Source organism: Macaca nemestrina, chromosome 5, assembly GCF_043159975.1.
Source record: "Macaca nemestrina isolate mMacNem1 chromosome 5, mMacNem.hap1, whole genome shotgun sequence".
Taxonomy (NCBI): domain Eukaryota; kingdom Metazoa; phylum Chordata; class Mammalia; order Primates; family Cercopithecidae; genus Macaca; species Macaca nemestrina.
Window position 1 is genome coordinate 12,561,224 of NC_092129.1, and position 18,227 is coordinate 12,579,450.

Genomic DNA, 18,227 nt, shown 5'->3' on the forward strand with positions numbered 1-18,227 from the left:
AGACACTGGGGTGATGGAGAAGTCCTGAAGGAAATTGTGAACTCTTTGGGAAAATAATCTTCAATGCAGGAAACTGTTGACATTAATCTCATTACAGAATGCAGGACTCTGAATCACTGGGTGGTCCCAGGAAAAGAAAGAGAAAGTGAGTTCAAAATGAAGAGCCAGACTCTGATTCTCCAGTTGGTGTTTCCCAGGCAAGCTGGGTAAACAATGTGGGGAAAATGACTTCCATATTCTGGTTCACAACAGTCCAGAGTGAAGTGGTAACTGAGCCTGGAAGTATGGGAAGGAACGATGGTGCTTCCGGTAACTCTCCAAAGCACACATGTACACAGCATAGAAGTCACAGTCCCCGGAACGGAACTCACTGTCCCTAGAGACTCAACACAAGAAAAGCAAAGCCAGTTCTTTGCAGAAAAATTGATTGTGACCAGGACCCAAGCGATGAAAGTCCCACCATGAGAAGCATCTTTACAGATGTGGGTTTCACCGGGGTTTCCTTCAGCCCAACCCAGCAAAAGCCATTGAAGTTCCTTTCCACATTCTGAAGACTCTTACCATGCAGGGTGATGTGAGCTTGCTTTTCAAAGAGATGTGTGGGAGACAAGAATATGGAAAAAGTGAAACTGACATTTCCATCTTTTTTTCTAACTTTTGACATGACTGCTTCCACATTTTGCACTGTATTTACAAATGTTTCTCCTAGTGTTCGGAAAAATGCAATCAAAATTACTGTAAGATTTTCAGAGGTGAGGGTGTAGCACCTGCCCTCCACAACTCTTTGCATAGTAGGGGCCATATGCAGGTGGGGCCACAGTCATGAAGCAGAACGCCTCCTCAGTCCCCCACCAGCACCAGCCAACAATGATGGCTTTCCTTCAGTCACAAAATGCACCTATTCATTAGATGTTGACTGTCAAAATCTCCCAGGGACCCCAAAGGATGGCACCTCCCTCTGGGTTTTCCCACCATCAGTTGGGTCAATAAGAAGAGCCAAAACATATTTCTGCTTTAAAAAATGTAGGGGCCCTAACTCTTTTCTGTTGCCGTATTTGCTACTAACTTTTCATCCTAGATAGTTCGGCACCTTCCCTGGTTGCTTAACTAGGCATGGTAGGTCCCAGAAGGAAAAGGAAAGTTTGTCAATGTAACCATTTCTGCAGGTCATCAAACCATTCATCTTACATATTTTTAAAAGATGCTGAGGCTGGGCCCAGTGGCTCACACCTGCAATCCCAGCACTTTGGGAGGCCAAGGCAGGTGGATCACCTGAGGTCAGGAGTTCGAGACCAGCCTGGCCAACATGGTGAAACCCCATCTCTACTGAACATACAAAAATTAGCTGGGCGTGGTTGCACATGCCTGTAATCCCAGTTACTCAGGAGGCTGAGGCAGGAGAATCACTTGAACCCAGGAGGCAGAGATTATAGTGAGCAGCAATCTCGCCATTACACTCCAGCCTGGGCGACAAGAGTGAAACTCCATCTCAAAAAAAAAAAAAAAAAGAGATGTAAATTGTGTTTATTTATTGTTATTAATGAAACTGACAAAAGGAAATTCTGAAGTTTCAGGAGCTTGCCCTAAATCTAACTCTCTGCTAGGTAAGCATTCCCCATAAAAATCTACCTGGGTTGTTCAGATATAAGTTGATATACGAGGTCTCAACATCTTGTCTCTGTTTCTAAATGATCCATTTGAAGGGTTATCTCTGAGTGGAAGAATACAGAGAGCTCTGGACTTAGGATCCAAACGTAGGACCAAGGCTTAAACACGGCTGAGTGACCATGGGCAAGTTAACTGACCCCGGGGAGTCCCAATTGTCTCACCTATAAAACAGGGAGGAGGACATACTTCAGAGTGCTGTGTTGCTAATTACATGAGATAAAGTCTTTAAAAATAGCTAGCGCATATGCAGGTTTTCAGTAAGACTCACCTTCCCCCACTCTTAGAATGGTAGATGCAGAGCTAATGACAGATGCCAAGATAGATGGTTTTTAAAAAGAACATGAACCACTGGGATGATGCCAGCACTGAAGTCATTTCATTGTTTGGTGTTTTGGGGGTAATGGTAGATCAATCTGAAATGAATGAATGGTAGATGAATCTGAAATGAATGAATGGTAGATGAATCTGAAATGAATGAATGCTAGATGAATCTGAAATGAATGAATGGTAGATGAATCTGAAATGAATGAATGGTAGATGAATCTGAAATGAATGAATGGTAGATGAATCTGAAATGGTAGATGAATCTGAAATGGTAGAGGAATCTGAAAGTTGTATCTCCCAGGATAGAACTGGGATTTAAGATGGAAACTTTTGGAAGGTGGGCTCCATTTTTCCATAACCAGGAGCCTTCACCTGATGAGGGAGTGGCTTTCTCAGGAGTGGCAATGCCTGTAGCACTAGAGGCCGGCAAGAACAATCTTAAAGAGACAATTTGGCCAGGCACAGTGGCTCACGCCTGTAATCCCAGCACTTTGGGAGGCCAAGGTGGGTGGATCACCTGAGATCAGGATTTCCAGACCAGCCCAACCAACATGGCGAAACCCCACCTCTACTAAAAATACAAAAACTAGCCAGGCATGGTGGCGTGTGCCTGTAATCCCAGCTACTTGGAAGGCTAAGACAGGAGAATCACTTGAACCCGGGAGGCAGAGGTTGCAGTGAGCTGACATCATGCCATTGCACTACAGCCTGGGTGACAAGAGCGAAACTCCATCTCGAAAAAAGAAAGAAAGAAAGAACAGTAAGTACATTAAGTTTCTTACAAAAATTAAAAAGTCCACTTGTCAGAAAAAAAAAGTTTAGAAAATACATATCAACGATGAATAGATAACACAATATAGTATGATATATAGAATATTATAGTAATACTCTATTTTGACTATTTTATAAGGAAATGTATACATTCAGAAATTATTTATTTAGTACCTACTATATACCTGGCACTAGGCTGGGCACAGCGTAAATGCCCTTTTTCAATTAAAAAAATCAGTGAGTCCACTTTGGAGGTTTATAAAGGCAGGAGAGGGATGCTGAAAGAGCAGGGGCCTCTACAGCTGCCCTGGGAACACTGGGTGAACTCTGGCACTGTAGTGGCTTTAAGAGAGGGAACGTCCAGCTGGAAGTCTGAAAACCAGGATCTGTCCCTAGGTCCCCACTGAGCCTCTGAGTTACAGAGCAAATTTCTACCTCTCTGTGCTTCAGTTTCCCAAAGTCTGCCCCCATAATCACCTCCTTTCAGTAAAATGACAATAGAAGTGACAATATGGAAAAGTCTTTTTTTTTTTATTTGAGATGGAGTCTCGCTCAGTCGCCCAGGCTGGAGTGCAGTGGCTCGATCTCAGCTCACTGCAAGCTCCGCCTCCCGGGTTCACGCCATTCTCCTGCCTCAGCCTCCCAAGTAGCTGGGACTACAGGTGCCTGCCACCACGCCCGGCTAATTTTTTGCATTTTTAGTAGAGACGGGGTTTCACCGTGTTAGCCAGGATGGTCTCCATCTCCTGACCTCATGATCCGCCCGCCTCAGCCTCCCAAAGTGCTGGGATTACAGGTGTAAGCCACCGCGCCCGGCCTGGAAAAGTCTTAAAATGAAAGATGCTGATGATGAATGAAGCCAAGTTATTTTAAAACTTTTTATTGAAAACTAACATAAATAGGAAAGTGTGCACATAAGCCTAGCACCACCCAGATCAAGAATGGACAATCACCAAACCCCCGCTGGCCCCTGGAAGTCACTACCAGTCCCTCTGGGAAACTGCTACTCTTGCTTCCAACAGCACAGACGACTTTTGCTAGTTTTGTGCTTTGCATTAATTAATTCAAGTCTGGCTTCCTTGGCTCAACGTCATATTGTGAGATCCAACCATATTGTTGGCTATAGTCATAGGCTGTTCATTGTCAGTGCTATATAACATTCATTCTCTATGTGAATGGATCACAACTTATGCATCCATTCTCATGCTGAGGCATTTGAGTGGTTTCATATATTGCCCTTGATCTATAGAAAAGATCAGAAATTCTCTTATGCAGAAAGAGTGATCCACAAATGAAATTCACCATCTCTTTCCTATTTTAAATTGGTCTGATCAAAGGAATTTTTGTTTTCCTTCCATGTCAGAACGACATCTGCTCTGACTGTAAATTAAGTATCAATACTTTTGACCAGGAGTTACAGAAAGGAGAAGGGGGTTACTGTATTGACAACTGACTCGAGGGAGTTTTCTTCCTACTTCCAAAGGAAACTAACGTGGCTTTGGATGGTGATTGTTCCTCAAGGAAGGGACTGTCTTGGGTTTCTTTCTGGTTCTGTAACAGTGTCCCACATCCAGGGATGCTAATCAACGTGTGGTGCTGGTGGACAGAGCGGATGGCACGTGGGAGGGGGAACAGCACCCAAACAGGACGCAAAAAAAGGCACTTGAAATTACCACTTTAGAAAATAAAGTGATGTTTATGCACAGAATAACACAATTTCTTGTTCACACATCCCACCTATGACATTAATCAGAGCCTTCACCTATGGGCTGAATGTCATCTTTTCCACTCCTAGTAGTTTACAGATTTTTTTACTTTGAAGTGGAGGAGAAAAAAAAAAAGACAGAGCTGCCCTAAAAGGAATGAGGAAGTGAGAGCTCTCCAGTGTCTGGCTGGCTTCGTCTGTGTGACAGCCCATGATGTTCTTTCCGGTCTCTGTAATATTCTGAATTTCCACCTGCCCGCCCCCTCGCTTATAATGCAGAGCATGTGAAGGGAGACCGGCTCAGTCTCCCTCTCTCCCAGTGGACTAGAAGCAGCAGAGTGTCATGCTCTTTCTCCCATTATTTACAGCTCACCGGATGTAAAAGAACTCTGGCTAGAGACTCTCCGAGGGTAAGTACTATATATTAACACGCCTAGAAATTGCAGGCTGCCTTGCCAGTCACAGGTCACTCAGATCACAGGCAACAGAAAACAGCTAGCCCGTGGAATATACACTCACTTTATAAAGTCTCAGGACAAAGAAAGCTTTGCTTCAACGTGAAGGCTGCACCTTTTTGGTGTAGGGATTCTATAAATGTTGTCTTTGTTTCATGTTTACTATTGCAGCATCCTGGAGATACATTTTTTTTTCCTTTTTGGATTAGATGAGAAAATCCATGCAAAGCACCTACTACGATAGCTGGCATATAGTGAGGACTCCCCCCAAAAAGTTAATGTTAATGTTAATTTAAAATGTTAATGTAATTGATATCCAAATTATCTCTTGATGGGAATGGAATAAATTGGTGACAACGTTTAGAATGGTAAAGATAGTTGGCTTAAATAATTTAGAAATAATTGTGTTCAGATGCTGTTCTTAACAACATATGACATCTGGTCACACAGAACTGAAAACTTGTCTATGTAATAGTTTTTTTTCCAAAGTAAAGGCAATTGAAAAAGTAGTAAAATAGAAAAATAAATAAATAAATAAATAGTTTCAAACTCTGTGCTTTGGCAAAGTGGTGCTGAAAGTGGCCAACCTACTGTGTGTTCCTCCTAACTCCTTTCCATATGATTCGTTGTAGACAGAGCCACAGCCGCACAGGAGTGAAATTCACTCCCGGACAGTCAGTCCCAATACTGATGAAGCTGAGAAGCAGCCACAATGCTGTGAGTGACACTCTCACATTTATTAATTCGCGTTTCCTAGAGGCAAGGGCCAAAAGATATTTACCTAATTTTATTTTTTCTCTTTTAGTCAAAAACACTAAATGCCAGTAATATGGAGACGCTAATCGAATGTCAATCAGAGGTAAGAAAGCAATTTTTGAAACTTTTTATCTGTACTGTGAGAAGGTGGAAAACTTTGTTTTATTGAATATTATTTGGGTTGAATATTAATTATCAGAGTAGTAAATTAACATCACACATGTAGTAAATTAAACACATTAATTAGGATCTTATATGATGACAATCGAGACTTTAATATTGCCTCTAGAAGCTAGAAAAAAACATCAATGCACTCTACTGACTTCATTTTTAATATGAATAAAATGTTGTATGTGTGTTTTGTGGGGAAAGACTCGATAGGTTTCTTCAGTCACTATATTTAACTGAAATAAAAATGTTTTTAGGGTGACATCAAGGAACATCCCCTGTTGGCATCATGTGAGAGTGAAGACAGTATTTGCCAGCTCATTGGTGAGTTTTGAAAACATACTGATCTTTTATGTAAGTGCTAACAACCAGCGTTCTTGGTTTGCAAAACCACAGCGTTTTTACTCTACTAGGAATTTTTTTGTATAAGTGTTCTGTTAAAGACCGCAGAACATTAACCCTTAAATGGCAGGTGTGCTCCAACTCACTAGAGCCGGGAGTGCTGCGAGCGGAAAGAGCCTCTCCACAGAGAATCCCCCAGTTCTGCCAAGGGTTTTTAATGCGGTTCCGTCTCCTGGCCATGTATGTTTCCACAATTAGCATGCACACATTTGAAAACACACAGCGTCTTTTCCATTTTCTTCCTTCTCTTATGGAGAATGCATCCAAGAGCCTATGAAGCAACTGTTGCTGATCTCAAATCCCAAAGGACCCACCATTCGCTCTCAATTTTTTTCATAATGCATTTCATTACAGCACAACCCTGACCCAGTTCTCCTGAACCATACAGGCCACTTCTTTCTCATCACGCTTCCACTTGCCAATCTAAAATGTACAGAAACATATGCCAATGCATTTAGAAAATATAGCCTTTATAATTAGTTTTTAAAAAAAGGAGAAGGAAGGAAGGAAAAGAAAAGAAAGAAGGAAACTTTTGAGATTGCAATATCCATTGCACACACATCTTGTGGATTTCGGAAGGACAGAATATCTTGATAACGTTTTGCTGATAATTTCCAGTTGCCAGATGTAGGTTCAGACCTTCCTGCCGCGATTCGTATTTGCCTCTGTCCTAAAGCAGCGACCTGGAAAACCCAGGTGACCAGTCACCCGGAAGGAAGAATGGTGTTAGCTCCCTCTAGTGGCTATGTAGTGCCTGCGAGGCTGCAAAGGGTTGGAGCCGGCCCTGCTATGTGCCTTCGAAGAGATACTGAGCAAGTCACTTCCTCACCTTTTAAGTTTCGTTTTCTTCGCCAATTAAAGGAGGAAATCAAAATAATCTATTTCATATCAGAAATTTCCTCTATAGTTATTCAGGCCAGTAGGTTAAGATGGTTGTTTATGATCTGCACAGTTAGGTTTTGCTAATTTTCTGTAGCAAACAGCTGGAAAGAGTGAAAACAGGAAAGGTGGAGGCTCTGAGGAACCCTGGTGTTGCTGTTTAGGGAACTGGTTGCCCTGGTAACAGTGTGGTTGTTTATCGGTTGGTTTTTCTAGATTAAGATTCACGCCCTTTGCTTTCTTAAGTTTTCAAAATTATTTTTCTCACATGGCATATACTATCGACCACATTATGTGGCCAACGATACCCATTTTCTTACCTGGATCTTTGCGTATTAACACTGTAGTCTAATTTTTCTCGTTGCCTTGTTTTCTTGGCTGTAGAAGTTAAGAAGAGAAAGAAGGTGCTGTCCTGGCCCTTTCTCATGAGAAGGCTCTCCCCTGCATCAGATTTTTCTGGGGCTTTGGAGACAGACTTGAAAGCATCACTATTTGATCAGCCCTTGTCAATTATCTGTGGTGGCAGCGACACACTCCCCAGACCCATCCAGGTAGGCATGCATTTTCTCATAAACCTACTTCAGTTTTCAGTTGGACATGCAAAATACTCGGGAAATCTGAATGTCATTCTCCTATGAAGTTTGTAGGGACTGATCTTCCATATTTTCCACTCTTCGACATGGCACTCCCACATACGCATGCAGTTAGAAGAATATCTGACTGCTTCCATTCCAGAAATTGAAATTAGTTGTATTTGCCAATGAGCTCAGAGCTATGGTCCCTCCATTTCTCTGACTGCACAGAGTGAAGAATGCCGAAGATTTGTAGCTTCTGAAAAGTCTGAAGGGGAAACAGAATATAGACTTTGTGATCCAAAATCCAATGTTCATATGGAAGTATTTGAAATGAGAGAGCTCCAAAATGATTTTAGAAAGTGCAAAATTAGAGCTTTCACAATTTGCCTCCTCTTAGAAAAATAGTGGGGTTGAGGAAGGCCGTTGATAGCGACTGAACTGAAAGCAAAATCTGACATTAATATTCCTGTTAAGACTATCTCAGTATACTAGAGAAGATAACTAACTTTTAGAGAGATGATATTTTATGACAAGTAAAGTTAGAAACTGTTCATGTACATTATTTTAATTCTTTCTGCAGTCTAAGCATAGATCTTCATGCATTAGTAGCAGCACAGTATCTTTGAACCAATGGTAATCCTTTCCTGTTCCTATCGCCGTTTCCTTTAGGACATTCTCACTATTCTATGCCTTAAAGGCCCTTCAACGGAAGGGATATTCAGGAGAGCAGCCAACGAGAAAGCCCGCAAGGAGCTGAAGGAGGAGCTCAACTCTGGGGATGCGGTGGATCTGGAGAGCCTCCCCGTGCACCTCCTCGCTGTGGTCTTTAAGGTGAGTTCAACACGCTTGCGCCAAAAAACCTGCCAAGGGGCCCTGGCACACTCATTCTCAGGATGCAAGAAATAGGCTCTTCTCTCCACACAGCAAGGTACACTGATCTTGGAGTTTTATTTTTTTCATTAAGCCCTTTATTTATTTATTTATTTGGTAAGCACCTCTGTTTCTGTGACCTCAGATTCCAACAGAAAGCAATGCATTCTGCTCTCTCAAAACTTTGCCAACAACGGGCAATTTGATTGTTCCATGGCAGAATCCACATGCCAAAATCCAGTGGCCCCTCAGAACACACCCACCTGGGGATGGTGCCTCTGACTCTGCTTGATGTTAGAAAGTCGCAGAGAGGCCAAGGGTGTTGCAGAGAGGGTTCCCTGGATTAATCAAATGCAGGAATGAAGGGGCACAATCTATGATGGGCTAAGCATAGAGCACCCTGTGATGGAATGAAAACCAGGTGAAAACGAGGACATGGGACATCATACAGTACCAATAGGCCAATAGCCCGCTCTCATCCCCCAGGACTTCCTCAGAAGTATCCCCCGGAAGCTACTTTCAAGCGACCTCTTTGAGGAGTGGATGGGCACTCTGGAGATGCAGGACGAGGAGGACAGAATCGAGGCCCTGAAACAGTAAGTCATCAAAGTCATCAGTGATTGCCAGGCCGCATCACCTCCGTCTTCTGATTCTTTACACAACTTTGTAAAAGCTTCATGATCCCTGTTTCATGAGAATTGTGATGTTTAGGGAATCTGAGTGGAATTGCTTGTCCACTCCCAGAATAAAAACCAGAGGGTGCCCTGGACTTTTGAAGTTTAATTTTAGCCAAATGAAAGGAAATATTTCTTCAAAACGTAGGAAGTGAATTTCAATCCTCACAAATCCCAAGAGGTAGGGAAGTCTGAAAATGTAAGCTGTTCAAAAAAGTGTGAGATAAAATCAGACCTGAAAACTGTAACACAGGCTTGCCAGCAAAGTGTAGGAGTTTGGGGTTATCTTTAAACTACATTGGTGTCATGCAAGGCAACAGTTCTCCCATAAAACATCCCTCAGGATGCAGCCAGGCAATGGTGTGGGGGCGGTTGTTTTGTTCATAAAATTTCATAGCATATTTAATCCTCTTATAATTAACCAAAAGGAAAACTATATAATAACAAATTCCAGTGAGAGTAAAAATAATAACATATGCAATGGAAAGTGTGATCTGTTAGTGACTAGAGAATTCTAAAACCCAAGCTTTGAAATGTCAGCACGGTTATCACATCCTATGAAAGTCTATCTATATGTTATAATTGTCCCACATGGCTAAATATTTTCAATGACATATGTATAGAAGTGAAGACATTAAAATGTCTGTCCCAAAATGAATATTCTAAGATTATCACCATGAGTTTCCACCTAGACATAAAGCATTTTTATAACAATTCCTTCTTCTGAGAAATGAAAAGAATCACCATTTCATTTTTTGAAAAAGAGACTTTAAGAAGTCTAATTTCTTATCATTAGGAACAATGTTGTGATTGAAGTGCTGCCTTATTATGAATATGCCCTTAGAAACTGATTTAGTCAGCTGGGCGGGGTGGCTCAGGCCTGTAATCCCAGCACTTTGGGAGGCCAAGACGGGTGGATCACGAGGTCAGGAGATCGAGACCATCCTGGCTAACACAGTGAAACCCCGTCTCTACTAAAAAAAAAAAAAAAATACAAAAAACTAGCCGGGTGAGGTGGCAGGCGCCTATAGTCCCAGCTACTTGGGAGGCTGAGGCAGGAGAATGGCATAAACCCAGGAGGCGGAGCTTGCAGTGAGCTGAGATCAGGACACTGCACTCCAGCCTGGGCGACAGAGCGAGACTCCGTCTCAGAAAAAAAAAAAAGAAAGAAACTGATTTAGTCTTCATAAAGATTTCTCAGAATGTTGTAAAAATGTGTCGTCTTCGTTTGGTAATTATAGTTTGTTTTTGTTTTAAGGCAAGAAAACCAGTCTAGCCGTGTTAGAAACAGAAAGAAATTCTACATGGCTAAATGATTACTCAACAAAACTATTTTCTAAATATAAATGCAAATTCTGGTCTTTAATGCAGATTGGCTTCATAATTTAAGCTCTGTATAAATAATAAAGGGCTGAATTATTCATGTCCCAATTATAAAGGCCAGTTTCTTAGCTCCTCAAGACCTTGCGGTTAACCAGCCTCACTCTGTGTCAGTTGCCACTGGAAGTGTCTGAATGAGCATTTCACAATATTACTTGTGAAAATGCACCTTCCTCATTTTAAAGGAAGTCTGGTTTCGGCAGAAACTCTCAGCTTGCTACACTGAAGACCATTAGCCTTTTTGAAAACTAACATCCCTTCACTTTATTCCAGGGTTGCAGATAAGCTCCCCCGGCCCAACCTCCTGCTGCTCAAGCACTTGGTCTATGTGCTACACCTCATCAGCAAGAACTCTGAGGTCAACAGGATGGACTCCAGCAACCTGGCCATCTGCATTGGACCCAACATGCTCACCTTGGAGAATGACCAGTGTCTGTCATTTGAAGCCCAGAAGGACCTGAACAACAAGGTTTGTTCTGCTTACTGATGAGAAATCCCCAACTTATGATCTCAGCATCTCTTTGCCAAATGCAGGCAATAAAATGCTTCTGAATGTCTCCAACTGAGTCAGCATCACAGTGAAAATATAAAATGCAAAATGCTTTTGTCATAGTTCCACTCCCTCAGATACATGTATCTAATGAAACTGAATAAATCTGTGTCTTCTGTGGTCTGTGACACAGATGAGTGCTGCAAGTGTTTACATCACTCTCTCCCGATATAAAAAAAGCCCTTTTGTTTTTGTGGTTTGTACGACACAGTCTATCCGTCTATCGATCTGAGAAACTACTTACTTAAATGAAAATGTTATTAATACTTTAATTTTTTGTATGTTCTTAAATTTAAATGCATGTCTCAAAACACCAAGGAGTATCTAACTTTAATGTATATGATTGTTGGCATGGTGGCTCAGGTCTGTAATCTCAGCACTTTGGGAGGCCGAGGCAGGTGAATTGCCTGAGCTCAGGAGTTTGAGACCAGCCTGGGCAACATGACAAAATCCCGTCTCCACTAAAAATAGAAAAAATTAGCCGGGCCTGGTGGCACATGCCTGTAGTCCCAGCTACTCGGAAGGCGGAGGCAGGAGAATCAGTTGAGCCCGGGAGGTAGAGGTTGCAGTGAGCCGAGATCGCGCCACTGCACTCCAGCCTGGTGACAGAGTGAGAGCCTGTCTCACAAAAATAAAAAGTATCTGATTGTTACCAAATTTCTGTATGCTCTTTTCAGACACATAAAGATCTCAAATTCTCATTTTGGCATGTGACTCCACTGTGTCCCCATTCTTCCTCACCTCCCTAAAAAAAAAAAAAAAAAAGGAAAAAAAAGTCTTCAAGCTGACAAATTGCTTACTTTTCCTCACAGGTGAAGACACTGGTGGAATTCCTCATTGATAACTGCTTTGAAATATTTGGGGAGAACATTCCAGTACATTCCAGTATCGCTTCTGTTGACTCCCTGGAGCACACTGACAGTTCAGGTATGGAATGTGCTATCATTTGATTACGATTGTAGGGAAAAGTTCATGCCAGGCTGCCCGTCATGTAAAGCATCTCTGATGTATGAGGTAGAAGTTACCTTCACAAATCCCCAAGTCAGACTAGACTCCAGTCCATTAAACATGAAAACCCTGCTCCCGGCTTTTCCTGCAGCGCCTCTCAGACCACAGATAGTCTTTGCCCCTTCCCAGTGTTCATCGCAAATCACTGCTGATTTCACTAAGTCACCTTTAGCTCTGGAGTTGAGTGAGAAACTTTTGTTTCCACTTCATGGCATATGACTCCATGACAATGGAAATGGGTCCAGTAAAAGGAGCGGTTTTAAAAATTAAGGTCAATAAATTTGCAGTGAGGCCGGGCGCGGTGGCTCAAGCCTGTAATCCCAGCACTTTGGGAGGCCGAGGCGGGCGGATCACAAGGTCAGGAGATCGAGACCACAGTGAAACCCCGTCTCTACTAAAAATACAAAAAATTAGCCGGGCGCGGTGGCGGGCGCCTGTAGTCCCAGCTACTCAGGAGGCTGAGGCAGGAGAATGGCGGGAACCCGGGAGGCGGAGCTTGCAGTGAGCCGAGATCGCGCCACTGCACTCCAGCCTGGGCAACAGCGTGAGACTCCGTCTCAAAAAAAAATAAATAAATAAATAAATAAATAAATAAAAATAAATTTGCAGTGAAATGCTGTTCTCTCTTTTCTTATTCTCTCCTCTCTTTCTCTCCTTCCTCTCTCCTTTACTCATTTCCTTTCCCTATTTTTCTTCTGATCTCAAAATAAATTCAGAAAGAAACAAACTTTTCATATGGTACATTTCTTGTCATATCAAGCCCCTAAGTAGTTCTGCTAATAAATCACCTAGTGCCCTGATTGGTATGAGCAGGGCGAACTGTAGCAAAGTTCATTTCTAAAAGAACCTGATCGGCCATGCGTAGTGGCTCACGCCTGTAATCCTAGCACTTTGGGAGGCCAAAGCAAGCATATTACCTGAGATCAGGAGTTTGAAACCAGCCTAGCTAACATGGTGAAACCCCCTCTCTACTAAAAATAGAAAAAACAGCCAGGCATGGTGACGGGCACCTGTAATCCCAGCTATTCTGGAGGCTGAGGCAGGAGAATTGCTTGAACCCAGGAGGAGGAGGTTGCAGTGAGCCAAGATCACATCACTGCACTCCAGCCTGGGCAACAAAGCAAGACTCTGTCTCAAAAAAAAAAAAAAAAAATACAAATACAAATAAATAAATAAACCCAAACAAATGTTCAACTGCTCTTTGACTTCCCCCAGATGTGTCGACCCTGCAGAATGACTCAGCCTACGACAGCAACGATCCTGATGTGGAATCCAACAGCAGCAGTGGCATCAGCTCTCCCAGCAGGCAGCCCCAGGTGCCCATGGCCACAGCTGCTGGCTTTGATAGTGGGGGCCCACAGGATGCCCGAGAGGTCAGCCCAGAGCCCATTGTGAGCACCGTGGCCAGGCTGAAAAGCTCCCTCGCACAGCCCGATAGGAGGTACTCAGAGCCCAGCATGCCGTCCTCCCAGGAGTGCCTTGAGAGCCGGGTGACAAACCAAACACTAACAAAGAGTGAAGGGGACTTCCCCGTGCCCCGGGTAGGCTCTCGTTTGGAAAGGGAGGAGGCTGAAGACCCATTTCCAGAGGAGGTCTTCCCTGCAGTGCAAGGCAAAACCAAGAGGCCGGTGGACCTGAAGATCAAGAACTTGACCCCGGGTTCGGTGCTCCCAAGGGCACTGGTTCCCAAAGCCTTCTCCAGCAGCTCGCTGGATGCGTCCTCTGACAGCTCACCCGTGGCTTCTCCTTCCAGTCCCAAAAGAAATTTCTTCAGCAGACATCAGTCTTTCACCACAAAGACAGAAAAAGGCAAGCTCAGCAGAGAAATTAAAAAGCACTCCATGTCTTTCTCCTTTGCCCCTCACAAAAAAGTGCTGACCAAAAACCTCAGCGCAGGGTCTGGGAAATCGCAAGACTTTACCAGGGACCACGTCCCAAGGGGTGTTAGAAAGGAAAGCCAGCTTGCTGGCCGAATCGTGCAGGAAAATGGGTCTGAAACCCACAATCAAACAACCCGCGCCTTCTGCCTGAGACCCCACGCCCTCTCGGTGGATGATGTGTTCCAGGGAGCTGACTGGGAGAGGCCTGGAAGCCCACCCTCTTATGAAGAGGCCATGCAGGGCCCGGCAGCCCGACTCGCGGCCTACGGGAGCCAGACCGTGGGGAGCATGACCGTGGGGAGCATGAGGGCGAGGATGCTGGAGGTGGACTCCCTCCTACCCCCTCTTCCACCTGCTCACCACACAGGAGACTCAAGACACAGGGACAGCAAAGAGCCACTCCCTGGCCACGGACCCTCTCCCCTGCCTGAGCGATGGATACAGAGCAGAACTGTCCATGCTTCTTGGGACTCTCTGGGGCACGTGTCTGGCCCAGGGAGACCGGAGCTCCTCCGGCTGAGGACCGTCTCCGAGTCCGTGCAGAGGAATAAGCGGGACTGTCTCATGCGACGATGTAGCCAGCCGGTCTTTGAGGCTGACCAGTTCCAACATGCCAAAGAATCGTATATTTAGGAGGGAGGCCATACACCATGCCATAGCTTGTGCTATCTGTAAATATGAGACTTGTAAAGAACTGCCTTTAGATTGTGGTTTTAAAAGGTCTTGAATAAGCTCCTTTAGAACGCTGTGCAAAGCCCTCCTCAGTGAGGATAGCTACACCATGGCCATGGTGCATCAGATAGTCTGTGTGTACCCGGATTTGTGCAATATGTAACAAATGTATAAAATGTATTATAGATAAGGTGTTAGGTGCAAAGAATGTCTAATAATCCCTGCATACGTTTGTGGATTTGCAGTGAAGTACATTGCTGTTCCTTGCTTCCTGGGGCACTTTTCTCTTGGCTAGTGTTTGAAAATTATCTTTGCTTTTATAATGTGGCCTCAAATGTCATGCCAATTTTCACATTTTCCACAAACTCCATTTAGGGAGAAGTGTTTAAACCCCCGGTAAGTTTACTCTATACCAGAGTAAACTATATATTACTCCATATAAGCAGCCTTGCAATAACTAATCACCACCATAGACGAAAGAAACAGACTGCAAGGAACAGAGCTGAGCGTCTGGAGCCATCAAAGGCATTAAAAACTCCAGCAAAAGCAGAGGTCATAGCAAAAATCATGAAAAAACACTTCAACCTGTCCTTTCAATCATCCAATTAAATTTGGGTAAATTAATGAAAATGTATTATATCAATATTAACTCATCTACAGCACTTTGAGTTTCTTTGTAATTCATGATGTCCTATCCTATAGTGTGGAGGTAAATGATTTTATATGCATTGGGGGTCATATATAAAACTTCAATGTAATTTCACTACAATAAATTGCCTTCCTTATTTGAAAGTAAAAATGTTCATTTTTTTATTGACATGTTACCTCCTTTCCCTCAATTAATAGAAATCCACCGAGAAAATCATTCACATATTGGTTCACTCAACAAGCATTTATTGAATATATATTCACTATTCTAGACTAATAGCAAGACTGGAGATCTTGTTTAGGAAGAAGCAGTCTCTGTTCTCCAGAATTTGCAAAACCATAAAAAAGTACCTACTTTAAGCCATTTTCTTTTTCAGCAACCAGTCATTCTGCCAGAAAAATTTAGTACACAAATAAAGGATAATATAATAAATGTAAAATTTCTCATTTCTAGCGAATTAAACTTTCCAGTAATTTTACATCTCATCTCATCTCATTCTTATGATGCTCACTTTGCTTAATGATTGGCAAACATAATGGTAAAATGTTTGTAATGTATTAGAACTTTACTGCTCAATTATTAAGATATTTATCCAGTATCTTTGAGATACTGGACTTCAATTTTCCTTATTTCATCAACTTTTTAAAAGAAAATATCATACATGCTTCTCATTTGTTATAGAAATATGTTGTGTTGAGTCTTTTCAGAGATGATTTATCAATAATGTTGTGCAAAGTTAATAATGTTGTAAAATAGACTGCTCAAGGTAGCACACTCAGACCTAATATTAAAAATACTTTATTGATGGGCTGGGCGTGGTGGCTCATGCCTGTAATCCCAGCACTTTGGGAGGCCGAGGTGGGCAGATCATTTGAGATCGGGAGTTTGAGACCAGCCTGGCCAACATGGTGAAACCCCATCTCTACTAAAAATACAAAACATAGCCAGGTGTGGTGGTGGGCGCCTGTAGTCCCAGCTACTTGGGAGGCTGAGGCAGGAGAATCACTTAAATCCGGAAGGCAGAGGTTGCAGTGAGCCGAGATCATGCCACTGTACTCCCGTTGGGGTGACAGAGTGAGACTCGGTCTCAAAAAATTAAAATAATAAATAAATAAAATAAAAAATAAAAATATTAAGCACCAATAATATATAAATTTCATGGGGGCAGAGCTCAACTGACTGCTAACTTAAGCAGTCCATTTCCAGAGTTGGTCACTAATAGCAATAGTTACAATTTTAGCATCTACCATGTGCCAGGCACTGCACTAAGTATTTTAGTACTGAAAAAAAATCCTCTGCCTCTAACAATAACCACTTCTCATTGAGAATCAGAGGATTCCCATCAATAGACCACTAAGACTACTAACCAGGAAGCCACAAATGTATTCCAGCTTTACCACTCACCTGATCTCCGTGTGACCCTGCTCACTCAGGTCACGAAAACCCTACCCAAATTTCCTTATTTTTAAAAAGTGGAATGAAACCGGAAGTCCTCTACACACATGAATAGCACATTGTGCTGATGAACGTTTAGGAGCTCCCTGCCCAAGCAAATGTTGTTGTTAGTCTTTGAAGAGTACAGTCAGTCACAGTTGACTATTTCAAATACTGCACGGTGTGGTAGCCCCACTCCTATCTACAGAGTCCGTCTGCCTTTCAAAAGGTTTCCCCAACCTGGCTCCCAAGTATATTAGTTCTCGAGGGCTGCTGTAGAAAGTCCCATAGATGGGGTGGCTCAGACCACAGAAATGTATGTCTCACAGTTCTGAAATCCAGAGGTCTAAGGTCCAGGTTTCAGCAGGGGTGGTTCCTTCCGGGGCTGTGAGGGAGAAGAGGTTCCAGGGCTCTCTCCTTAGCACGGATGGCCTCTTCCCTGTGTCTCTTCACATCGTCTTCCCTCTACGTGAGTCTGCCTCCAAATTTCCCCTTCTTCTAAGGACACCAGTTACACTGGATTAGGACCCCTCCTAATGACCTCATTTTACCTCTGTAAAGGGCTTCTCTCCAAATATAGTCACATTCTGAGATGTTGGGGATTAGGACTTCAACATATGAATTTGGAGGCGGCAAGACAGTTCAACCCGTAACACCAAGTTTTTCAAAATACTACTGAATGACACCTTCAATATGCCAATACTTTTTAATATTTCACCATAACCAGAGAGCAAGGGTGTACAGTGAGATTTAGATGGCATTAAAATGATGCCTTAGTCAAGGATCCAGGAACACCAGAGTTCTGTCCTCTATTGACTTCCTAAGGGCCCACACTAATGACAAATGGGAAAATCACAGATGTACCTGACGCCCCAATGCAAAGTGTATAGTAAAACCGGGTTGGAAGTCAGGGCCTAACTAGGAGATTAAACTTAAATTCAGGTCTGATTCCCTGGGAGATGCTCTCTCCTCCGGTAAAGAGGGGGAGAGGTGGATGACGCATGATACACAGATTATCTGTGCTGACACACTGTGCACCGTGCCCCCACCCACACACCAGCACCACTGAGGACTGAAAGAAATTAAAACTTGTTCCAGAAATGTTGACTTGTGGGAGTTAACCAAGGTTAGGCGCTTTTGTGGGAGCTTAGCAAAACTAAGATTGCACGAGAACTTGAACGCAACAAATACAACACCTCTGTTACACTGATGTCCCTTGGAAGCTGAAGTCGCAGCTATGGTTTTTAGCACTAATAAAACAAATAACAGTTAATGGCCATAGCGCATCCCATGGCCATAGACAGAATGTGCGAAGAGCTACGAACACTGTTTATCCTTAGGTTTATCCTAAATTAAAAGAATATATTGACAGATAAATTCTTCTGATTGTGATCTCACTGGAAAAAT

The 18,227-nt window shown here is 43.0% G+C and overlaps 1 protein-coding gene and 1 long non-coding RNA gene across 3 annotated transcripts in view; one reads left to right on the top strand and one right to left on the bottom strand.

The window, feature by feature from the left end:
• The first annotated feature begins 5,561 nt into the window (after positions 1–5,561).
• Positions 5,562–16,056, top strand: TAGA (T cell activation RhoGTPase activating protein). The gene is made up of 9 exons (XM_071096254.1): positions 5,562–5,640; positions 5,729–5,782; positions 6,105–6,171; positions 7,513–7,679; positions 8,373–8,534; positions 9,060–9,169; positions 10,901–11,096; positions 11,990–12,104; positions 13,401–16,056. Exons 1-9 carry the CDS (start codon positions 5,614–5,616, stop codon positions 14,696–14,698), a joined length of 2,196 nt encoding a protein of 731 aa, XP_070952355.1. The 5' UTR covers positions 5,562–5,613; the 3' UTR covers positions 14,699–16,056.
• LOC139363275 (uncharacterized) overlaps positions 7,675–18,227 on the bottom strand; it is a 44,489-nt gene continuing 33,936 nt past the window's right edge. For both annotated transcript variants that reach the window (XR_011623282.1, XR_011623281.1), the window contains 2 exons: positions 8,837–8,973; positions 7,675–7,968 (listed from right to left, as the gene is read on the bottom strand). This is a non-coding gene — a long non-coding RNA (uncharacterized lncRNA). The remainder of the gene's footprint in view (positions 7,969–8,836; positions 8,974–18,227) is intronic.

What these genes read in the sequence shown, in the direction of transcription:
- TAGA (XM_071096254.1), top strand. Translation starts at nt 5,614, where the DNA reads ATGAAGCTGAGAAGCAGCCACAATGCT. An exon ending in CAGTATTTGCCAGCTCATTG is followed by an intron (nt 6,172 to 7,512) that starts GTGAGTTTTGAA and finishes TCTTGGCTGTAG; the next exon opens with AAGTTAAGAAGAGAAAGAAG. An exon ending in AGAAGGACCTGAACAACAAG is followed by an intron (nt 11,097 to 11,989) that starts GTTTGTTCTGCT and finishes TTTTCCTCACAG; the next exon opens with GTGAAGACACTGGTGGAATT.